At 26.8% G+C, this 11,997-nt stretch overlaps 1 protein-coding gene across 3 annotated transcripts in view; it reads left to right on the plus strand.

Moving 5' to 3' along the window:
• The window catches only part of LOC142323339 (zinc metalloproteinase nas-7-like), a 52,324-nt gene extending 41,916 nt beyond the window's left edge, over positions 1-10,408 (plus strand). For 2 of the 3 annotated variants that reach the window (XM_075362834.1, XM_075362835.1), the window contains 3 exons: positions 2,796-3,101; positions 7,427-7,560; positions 10,077-10,407. In XM_075362834.1, coding sequence (XP_075218949.1) covers positions 2,796-3,101; positions 7,427-7,560; positions 10,077-10,178 — 542 coding nt within the window. In that variant the 3' untranslated portion in view covers positions 10,179-10,407. Of the gene's footprint in view, positions 1-2,795; positions 3,102-7,426; positions 7,561-10,076 lie in introns of all 3 variants that reach the window. The other variant, XM_075362836.1, reaches the window with a different exon arrangement.
• The last annotated feature ends 1,589 nt before the right edge of the window (positions 10,409-11,997 follow it).

Consider the following 11,997-nt stretch of genomic DNA (forward strand, 5'->3'; position numbering starts at 1 on the left):
AAAAAAAGTAAAGTTGAAATTTCCAGTAAGGTCTAAATATTTTATTTATGTCAATTGATATGAGCTTAATGAATTTAATAAAATTTCAGCTGATAATAGCTGCATTTTATTTTGGTGTCCAATTACTTGTTTGGTATTTTATTTGTACTTATTTAGTTTGCAACATAAATTATTAATCACATCTTTATTAATCTTTATATACCAAATAAATGAAATCATGGAACTTTTCCCAACAGTTTAATGTCATGAAAAAGAAAACTCAACTGATTAATATAATAATAACAAAACAGCTTTAGATAATAAAAAAAACAAAAAAAACAGTACTTTTATCAGCTGTTAAATGCATCTAACCCAATGTCAGCATATTTCCTCAGTGAAACCTGACAAGTCATAGCTCACTAAATGACTGAATACTACTGCTGTCTAGTATAATAAGCAGAAATAAATGTATAAGCTGATAAAATTCATTATATTAGCACCAAATGAGGTCAAGATAAGGAAAGGTACTGAACCTCCTTGCTTCAGTTAATATGTTAAAATTTTTTTGCATATAGTAGGTAATATTTTATTAAATTATATGCACAAAAACAGAACTGTACCTAAGAAAAAAAACCTATCAGTTTAATTACAACTTTGCTCACAATCGCTTTAGATTTTTTATAAAATTATTGAATAACTTTTGTAGTTAAATAATTTAGAGTTATATGAATATTAATAAGTATAGGATAATGACAATATTTGTTGGAAATCATCCCTATTCTGCCTGTTTAGCCAGTTTCTGTAAATTGACTCATCAGGCCATAAATCTACTATTAATATAAACTAACTTTCTAATTATCTATCCACATAAATTTTGAAAATTTATCTAATTTTTCTGTAACTTTACTACTAACTGGGGAATAAATTGACTATAGCAATAAAAATTCTACCAAAGAACATCTTTTCTGGGCTTATTGGATTTTTTTTTAAACCAAACCTTAGTTATTGCAGTGTGTTTCACAATGTGATTTTAAATGTTTTTGAGCTAAAGTATAGAACTATGAAACATTATCTGAGTGCAAGAGTTGATCTAGGAAATAATTTTCAAATAAGGTCCTTTCATTAATAATGAGTTGCCTTATATAAAGAATTTGTATGAATTTATATTTTTATTCGTTAAAAGACACTAAACATTTTAATCTAGGCCACATTATATTGAAGAAATTAATGCAATATTTTTTAGTATACTTATATATTTTAGGAATTTGCAGTAAAGTGTAAATAACAACAATGCAAATGTAAAAAGGAAAATCCACAGAACTAATAACTGTGTTCTTATTCTTTTGTTCTTATATAGTACTTTTTATTCATTATTACTGTCATAGTTGTACAACCCAAATGTAAAATAATATCTACTCAGAAACTTATTTGTGGTATGATCTAATAAATTTTTATTTAAAAATGATTAATAGAACTGGTTGATTTCATAGCTGACCCAGCTGTAATAAGAACATTACCTTCCACTTGTAGGGTAGGTCAAAGGTAGTTGGGTGTTATATGGATTAGGTTTTATTTTCCTCATCCTAATATGTCTTCATGGGTGTAGATCCTTAGATTCAGTTGTGCACTTTAAATGTTCAACTTTATAACTGTAATGATTCTACATAATTATTTAAAGTACTCGACATGTATCCAGTGCATAATTCTCATGCTGAATGAGACTCTCTTTATTATTGCTTCTTCAATGTGAAAATTCAGTTTTGGATGTTGCTAGGTAATTCCTCAAATGAGTAAGAGCTTTTTGAATAAAACTTTTTTTAAAAATCCATAAAATAAAAATTAATGGTAAAAAGCCAAGCCATTGGTCAAAGAAATCACAAACTATGAGAAATTATTCAGTCCCCAAAATTATTGTGCAAAACTTGGAGTTTCCTGTATGGATTTTGGCTCAAAAAGTAATATGGAAGAGGATCTACTAATATAGCACAGTCCATGATTATCTCTTGTTTAATGCCATATATTTTAACTCTTGAGAACAAATAAAATACTTGCAGATAATTATGGATGATTATAACAAGACAATATATCAAATCCTATTGTCAATTGAATATAGTGGTTACTTCTGAAATCACTGCAGTGATAGTTCAAACAAAATATTAAATATTCAAAATTAATTAATTATTTAAGTAAAATTTTCATTAAATACATTAAAAAGTTTCAAAAGAATTTAAAGAAAAATAATCTTGAAATTCTTAATTTTGTTGAAAACAGGAAATGTTTTTTCCAAAATCAGTAATTTCATAAGTTAACAATTGCAAAATTATTGTTCGCATGAAAAGAAGTTTTTAAAACTTTGATAGGATGAGACTCAACTCAAAAGTTTATGTTTCCAGGAAATGCTTTTCCTGGATTTTAAAAAGTAATAGCTACTATAGCTTTGGCTCCACCAACACTCCTGGTATATAAATTATAATATAATTGTATAATGACTGTGGATTAAATACATTTTTTAAATTTGTTCTTTATTAGTCATTTGGGTAATGTGATGCACCTTTACATTCCAATTCCATTCTGTTTTATGCCATCATATATTCAGTCTCTTAATCTGAACATACTAATAAAACCTCAGTTATGTATTTCATACATTTTTCATGTTCCTTTAAGTTTTTACTTTCTATAACCACATACTAACTTTTTTTTTTTAAATTAAAATTCTGATATAAATATCTCTTTTCTATTATATACTGAACTTTTATAATAAAATATTAACAGATCAGGAGTTATGTAGCTTTTAGTAATATAATTTGTTGCTGTAGGATCAGACGACAAGGCTATGATAATGTCCGCTATTGCCGATTATCATAAACTAACATGTGTGAAATTTGTACCACGTACTGGATCTGAGCCAGATTATGTTTATATTACAAATTCAAATACTGGATGCTGGTCTTCAGTGGGAAGAATTGGAGGTGCCCAAGAACTTAATTTGCAATCTCCTGGATGTCTTACAAAGAAAGGAACTGTAATGCATGAAATGATGCACGCTATTGGATTTTTGCATGAACAGAATAGATGGGAACGAGATAAGCATGTTACTGTAAACTATAAAAATATTGAATCAGGTGAGCAACATTTTTATAAATCTTGTTTAAAGAATAAATAATAAAAACTTACTTCTGAAAAACTAAATAGAATGACTTGCCTGTCTTAGTGTTGATGAGATTCTTGCAGTACTGAGTAATTATAATGAGACTCGGCCTTTAATTATGTGGTTCTGCTAAGCAATCTTTTTTATTATGTTTTTGGTGGAACTGATTGCTATGACCATTAGCCGTTATTTTGTCAACAGAATCTACCTAAAGAAAAGAGTATACATTATTTTTTCACTTTAGTGATCTAACCACTGTTCAACTTATTTCAATGATGCTTCTGGTATTTGACATTTTATCTTTATATTTAATCAATATAGTGTTTGTGTTTCATTAAACGACTACGGTATAAATAATTGAGTGCACTGGTTTAGGCAAAAAAAAAAGTTACGAAAAAAATATACAGAAAAATGACAAACAGGATAGCAAAAAAAACTTTTTTCTATTTAAAAAAAAAGTTGTCTAATTTGATCACTCATGTAAATAATAATAAAAAAAAGGTTAAAGAACATTTACATATCCTAAAATCTGTTTTGGTAAATACAATTTATCCTTCAACATTAAAGAGATCAAATCCAATAATGTTTAAAAAATTATCTGTAAATGGAGTTTTAACAATTTTACCATATTTGGAATTAATATATCAATTAGTAGTTTACTTGTATAAATTAGTTTTAACACAGTATGTAAAAATTACTGATGCACTATACAAAAGCATTAATTTTTTTTCTTGATAACTATGTTGTCAAGAATATCTTGACAACATAAAAGACATAAAGACAACATAAAAGGGTATAAAGAATGAAAAATGACCCACCCATGACAAATGTTTCCAGTCTACCCAAAATGAAGCTGATAAACATTCAAATGACAACATAAATTCTTATCACAAATTCACTTAGATTTTACAGCCCTTGACATGGAACAGTTATTACAACCGTAGTTTTAAATTTGGTTTTGCTAAAAATGGTCTTATGACTATAATTTCATAAAACACTGTTACTTTTGAAATTTGAAATCATTTACCAATTCTGTTGAGAAGTACTAGACTATACCCTAATGTTTTTTTGTATTAAATGTATAATTGTGCATGTGTGAGTTCATTTTTACTGTAGCATATACTGAGTGATTCAAATAATACGCTGTAAAATTCAAAATATACTTTTCAGTTTTCAAGAAATTGCTACATAATTAATATAAACACTCATTTGGAAATATCCACATAAACCAAATAATTGCAAGTTTAAACTGTTACCTTAAATAAATAATAATTATACTTGTAGACACACTAGAAAAAAATGCTGTATAACAATTCCAACTGATTTAAGTTCAATGATTTATAAAAATTGATCCTTTTGAGTGCATTTCAACACATCCATCATCTTCACAACCTTCAATTCTTAAAATGTTTTTCCTTTATATATTGCAGGTGTTGGGAAATTATCAAATCATGAGGTTATAGTTTATACCTTTAACAGTACTTTTTGAATAATTCATCGTAAAAAATCCACTATATTTGTAATTATAGCAATAAACCATGCTGTATGTCATATATATATATATATATATATATATATATTGTATAAAAATATAGCATCTTTTTTTTTGAAAGGCTTAATATATTAAACAATAGATACCATGTAAAATTTCTCTAGAAACAATAAATCACATTAGTTATATTATGTTTTTTTTTAAATCATAGCAGTTTAAAATTGGTTTCCATTCTTGATAGCCTTAACCTGTAAATTTTTATAAATAAATTTAAATAATACATAGTTACGGCTTGGTTTAATAACCAAAGGCAAATTATTTATTGCCAATTATATTTTTTTCAGTTTAAAGTTTCTGCTTTTTATAGTGTGTTGCTATATATGTTAAGATTATTTAAAATTTCATTATCTGGATTAAATATTTCTTAATAGTTCAGATTGGTGACTATTTTACAGTATGAAACATTATTTTTTGGAAGTTACCTTAGGTCATCAAAAGAAAAAAAATCATAAAAAATACTGCAGAAGAAAAGAATACTGCACTAATAAAAAATTTATCTTTAATATTTCTAATTTAAAATTTTTAATACTTCTTTTGGCTTAAAAAAATTATAGAAAATTTATTAATTTCTTGCTTTTATAAGAAAATAAAAAAATAAAAATAAATGAGTAGATATAAGGATAGAAATAATTTTTAATCTTCTCACTGAAAAAAAAAAGAAGTAAATTTGAAGTCGTATTTAAATGTTGGGAGCAATCTTTTTATTTCAATCACCTAATACATCACATTAATAGGTTATTAATGATACAAAATAATTTTCTTCTATTCTTCATATTAGAATATCAGACATTTTAAAGAACTATAACCATTGGTTTGGTAATATATCCACAAACTTTAGAACAGTAATTGAATAGTATTAGAACTATAAATTAATTAAATAAAACTGATTAAAATATCTTTTGATTCAAAACTGAAATTAAATAATTTTAGTAAATTATACATTTAATATAGTTTAATGAACTGTTTACCAAGAAGCATTTTACATTCTTTAATTTCTTTCACTGGTTTCAAAATCAAAGCTTTTGACTAGCTATTTTTCTGCTAAAATCACATGTGATCTTTTTTAAGACTTTTTCCAGTTTGGAAGGCAATTAGAACTTAGAACTCAGGTAAAGCATTCTAGGACCACATACATTCTCCAGCTATGCAGTGGCATATATGTTAATATGATGTACACCTACAACAAAATGACTACCCGACTAATGAAAATTACTATAAATCTGCTGAGAGTGAAATTAATTGATGGGTTGGATATTTCTAGTCTTATATTTAACTGTAGGGGTAATAATATTCTTTATTGGGTATTCATATTCTTATTTGGCTACTAGTTTCCTATTCTGCTAATATTCTACTCTATTCTAATCTTGCCTTCAATAATAAATGTTTATGTACCTGTACGTATTCCCATACAATATTAGACCCTTTACGCTTCAGAAAGTCATAAGAAAATTTCGGTCCCTTAGATCATCGTTTGGAGCTAGTAAAATATGAATAATGAAGACTGATGTATACTAATTTCAAATTTATAAAGGATGAGCAACATTTAACAGTTATTGATATATTTAAAAAAAGACCATTAAAAACTATTTACATAAAAATAAATGTTTAAAGTTTAATTTTGTAAACAATTTTTGGTGCTTTGGCGCTTATGAGAAAGAGCCTTTTTATTCTTTTGTTGGTTTTATTAATAAACTACTTAAACCAACTAAAATGTCTTTCAACAAATTAAATGATAAATTAGATTAAAAAAATTATTTATACAAAGATAACATTACCCCATCGATGAATTTTTAAACAGTACTAATCAAAGTTGATTTTTTTAGATCTTAGCTTATCTGTTTTAAAATTATCCCTTGATCTTTCCTGGTGAATGGTGTAGCAGTTCTTTTTTTAACCCATAAATTAACATATCAATCCATGCCTTATGTGATCAGTATAATTTGAAATTATGTTTTAATCTGAATAGCATTTTTGTTTATTTACCTGCTATTTTTAAATACATTTAGATTAACAAAAAAATACATGTATTTACTATGAGCTAGACTTATCATTAACTTTATGATGTATTGGTTAATCAATTTGTAATGTATTTCTTGCAATAAATTAGAATTTATTCATCTTGTATTGCAATGGGATATATATATTTTTTTGTTATTATAAAATTGTCTCCTGTTGAGTTGAAGCAGTTTGTGTAATGTATTGCTTTACAACAAAAAGGAGTAATTGATTTGTTGCTTTACATTATTTATCCAGTCTTTCTTATAATTTTCATGTATATAAAGCACTAGAGATAGAGGCGCTAAACAGTGTTATATTGCTTTTTCTAAGACTACACTCTACAGGCAATTCTATGGTGAGTAGAATGAAATTGTTTTGAATATGGCATCTTGATGGGCTTGGCTTGCTGATGCACAGTAATGCATTTGACTCAGTGAAATACTCAATGAGAAATAACTTGATTCCTAAATTTCTCTATTAAGCCAGGCCCTTCTTTAGAATATCTGTGCCATTTTCAGAAGTAATTTGTCATGTCAGGTTGCCTACATCATAGTCATGCTACTTAAAAAATATAAAATTTGACACAACTTTGAAAGCTAATAATAAAAAGACATTTTAACTGATCATGAATTTAAATAAATGTTTAATTATAAGTTTTCACTGGCTGGATGTTATTTGCTAATATTACTCGTATGTGTTATGTGATTTCTTTTTAATGTAATGCAATAATAATCATCTAAATTTTTAAGGACGAGAAAGTAATTTTGAAAAGGCTAAGAAACAAATGACTGATAATCAGGGAGTTGGTTATGATTACCGAAGTGTAATGCACTACTCTTCAAATGCATTCTCTAAAAATGGTCAACCTACAATTGTTCCAAAGGTAATTTTAAAATATTTGTTGTATTAAAAATGATATTTGTTTACGAATACGACTGAAAGTAAAATTATTCTGGTAGAATTAAAATTAAGACCACGTTGAACATTAAAGTTGTAAAACTATTTCCTCAGCTTAATAACTAGACTTTAAAAATGAATTACTCCTAATTATAAAGTACTATTACAACATTTATTTCTTGATCTATTGCACAATAATTGTATTTACTAATTCTTTATCCTAAAAAACTGAAAATATTGTACACATGTAAATTTAAATGAAATAATAATGATTTTCTAAATTCTGTTTTAACTAAATGAAATGTGTAAAAAAAAACTTAACAGCACACCATTTAAGCTAAGGTCAAATGATGCTGTAACATTAACATGTTCATTGTAATCAAATTGTTTTGAATTTTTTTAACCACTGTATTCAGTATTTGAAGTTAAATTGCCATCATACTAGCAATGATCTAACTATGCCACAGAATATGAAACATGTTTTTTTAATCTTTCAATAAAAAATGGTATAAGACACATTGGAGATAAGCAATGATATTTTTAATTTAATTTGCCTTTTCATGTTAAAGAAATTTTAACATTGTTTCATACTAAATAATATTCCATCTGTCAATTCCATCCTTGATAATGATCCAGAGGGAATTTAGTCTTAGTCTAGGCTAGCGTTTCAAACATAGTGTAACGGGGTTAGTTTAAAGTAACTATTCAGAACCTGATTTATCTATGAACAAAAAATCTGTACTCTTTTTCTTCTTTTTCATCATCTGGGTCTATAGCCTTTATTGAGAACTGATCTCCCTCGCAAGCTCCTCACCAATTTCTGATCACCAAACAATCCTCTCTACCCATGAATCCCCATCCTCATTGTTACCTCTGCCATTTGATCCATTCATCCACTTTCAAGTTGCCCTCATACAAACTGTCCTTGATAATAATCTTTGATATCCTTGTTTTCATTATAATCATAACATGCCCCAGCTACTAATGTATAGTAATCTAATAAATCTCATTATATTTTCTGAACTTATCAACTGCTCTAATTCTAGTTTTTCTTATCGATCCTCCAGTACAGGTCCAAGATTCTTTTAATATGTCTTTTAAAGGTTGAAGAATGACAAAATGAGTTCGCTATTATAATTACCCTGATTGCAGACACATGTGTTGCCACTGATTTTTGTAAATTTTTGGTTGTGTTTTTTTTTAATTACTTTGCTTTCACAAAACTTCATACTAGCAAAATAATATCTGCTAGGTTCCTGAATCCTTTCATAGATAAAAATGTTTTTGTCATTGAAACTTAATTTCTCAAATCACCTCTAAAAATTTTTTATCCCCTACTCACTTCTGTTCACATTTCTTTATTAAGATCTTACTCCTGCTATTGGCTATTGTCATGCGTAGAAACTAATTTTGCCTTCATATTTCATTAAGCTTTTTTCTTCATTTTAAGTTTTTCTCAATCAAATAATGGTCTGAATTGTTGTTAGACCGCTTGTAACTTCTAACATCCATGAGTAATGATGAGTAATATCTTTTTTTTACTAGTCAGAGAACAATTTGATCAATTGATAGAAAATTTACAGACTTTCAGTTACTGAAACGAATTCTTTTATATGGAAGACATGGACGTGTGACGACCTGAACTATTTTTGTTGTTTTTTTATCATAAATTCTGCCATCTGTAACTACTAAAACCATGTTGAACTACCTTCTTCTTAATAGTTTTTGCTAGAAGTCTTCCAATATCATGATAAAGACATACCGGTAACTGCTTTATACTGCATATTCTTTTCAATATAATATTTATGATTCTGATGTAAAACATAAGACTCTCTCTGTATATAAGTGTAGAAGAAGTATTTCAGAAAAAATTAACAACTAGTATATGATCCATTGTGGTATTCTCTAACAATAGACCATGCAATTACTGTTGTTTTGTTTCATTGGTAAGGGTGATCTGAACAAACACATTTGTAAAGAACTATTCCTTTTTCTCAGTCCTTTCACTAGTATAGTTTAGACTATACTCTATTGTCAAAAATAGGCAATATCCACATTCCAAGTGAATGTCTTTAAGTAATTTGGTATTTATGTATTTCACTAATATTGTTGCATAAGACTCTCTTGAATACTCTAGCATTTGAATAATCATCCTAAATATTTTTTAATGCTCATAAATAACAACAAATTTTACATTCAGAGGTTGTTCCTTATGTTATTAAATTATATTCATAAAAAAATAGCCTTAGAAGAACAGAATCAGAAGATTAAATACCTCAATCTATGTTTTCAGTCAAAGTCTCCCATCAAAAAGTTTATTATTTTTTATGACATGTATGTTTTTGAATTTGCCTAAGCATATTTTACATGATTTGCCTGAAGTTTTAATGTTATAAAAGTATGTTTAGCTTTAATAGTTTTTATAGTTATAAAAAATTATTTATTTCACATAGAATATAATATTAACTAAAATTATATGTTTGTATTGAATGTTTTGTACAGATATCTGGTGTAACATTAGGACAGAGGGATAACCTTAGTCGAAAGGATGTCCAAAAAATTCGTCATATGTATAGGTGCAATAAACGCAGATCAGTGAACTGAGATTAACCTAAAAGCTATTTTATTTCTTAAAAAAAAAACACCTAAAATGTAGCTGCAGTTTAAACATATTTTTAATTTTATTAAAAAGACATCTATATAGAATATAAAATTAAATGATTCATTTATTTACTTCTATAGTGCTTCTTTGTTATTAGGGGCTGCACTTAATGGTATTTAGAATTAGAAAAACATAGTTTGGTATTAGTATAATAAATGTAATTTTATACAATTTTTTAAAAAAGAATAAATAATTTGTGTGTATATTGTGTATTTTATTGTTTTTGTATGAATAATTTCCATTTACCTACAAATTTATGATAAAGTTAGTTCAAAGAAATATTGTCTCATTTACTCTACTACTGAGTTATTAAATACATTATGGATACTTCTTCATAGACTTTATTGATTTTCTTAGATAATATACATTTGTAAAAATCAACCTTCTAAACCTCTTTAAGTGAAGAAATGCCTAAGAAAAAAAAAACAATTTTTATGCAGTACAAATACAATTTTTACACAATTGTTTTTATACAATTTTTATTTATTTTTTCTTGAAGTTGAACATCTTTTGCTGTTTGGGTAGACACCATGGGGAATTAGGTTGTGAGGAATTGACTCAAGTATAGGGTTAGTAAGAGAATGTTTAATTTTTTGATGGAGATAGATTAGGGATGATCCTTCCTGTAGGCTTGACCAGAAACTATTTTTAACTGAAGGTTTCTACAGACCTATTACAACTGCTAGAATTTGTATATAACTGCAATAGTTACAACAGAACTTTACAGAATTGATCAACTAGGCCTAGTTGGGTTTATTTATTTTTAGTAAGATATTAAAAATAAAATTTAGGGAAAACCTCTTTGGGTTCACTTAATTTTAGCCTCCTGTGAACTATTTTTATAGTACTTTGGAAATACCAAAGAACAAAACAACTAGAAACACATGACTAAATATATTATATATATATAAACAACACATGACATCATATTTCTTTAAAATTTCATCATATTCCTATATAAAGCCAACAAGAGATTAATTATAATTAATTAACTAGTTGTTTTGCTAATTATCAAAGTATAATTAAAAAATGGTAGAATTGATCAATCAATTTGATATATTTTAACTTGTTAAGTCAATCATACTGTTACATATTTGGTATATTGTACTTCACATACAACAAACAGGCTTTGTTTAAACAAGCATGAAGCAATTTTAACAGTATATTTAAAGTAAATCAGTTGTAATTTTTGATAGTTAAATGTTAATAATATTGATTTTTGATTTAGTTAAAATCATAACATTTCCTGCTATGTTTTGTTTTAAATAAGTCAAAGTGTTTTATTGTTCTTAACTAATCTTCTCATCATTAAATTTTTATTTGTCTCTTGCAAATTTATAAAAACCAATTTATATGTAACCTAAAAAATGGATATTTTTCATTCTCAATCTTTTGATCTTTTAACAATTTTCTTGGAAACTACTCATCTTCCAGATATATTCTGGAACCCAAGGAAATAGTTTCCCAAGATATATTCAGGAAATAGTTTCTTGTGTCTGTTCCCATCCCTCTGCACTTTCTTCTGCATACCTTTACTGCTTCTTGTACATATATTTTACAAAGTGTGGGTGAAAAACAGCAACCTTGCTTAAAACCCTTGGTCACCTTAAAACTTCTTGAAATATCATTCCCCATCTTCACTAAACAGTCATAACTTTTATACAAATTATACATTGCTCATTGATATGAACCTCATTTACCTCAGTGTTGAGGTATCAGATGTGCTGAAGAAAATGAGGAATGAATGAAAATGAGAAATGT

The sequence above is a fragment of the Lycorma delicatula genome, chromosome 4, assembly GCF_047948215.1.
Source record: "Lycorma delicatula isolate Av1 chromosome 4, ASM4794821v1, whole genome shotgun sequence".
Lineage (NCBI taxonomy): Eukaryota > Metazoa > Arthropoda > Insecta > Hemiptera > Fulgoridae > Lycorma > Lycorma delicatula.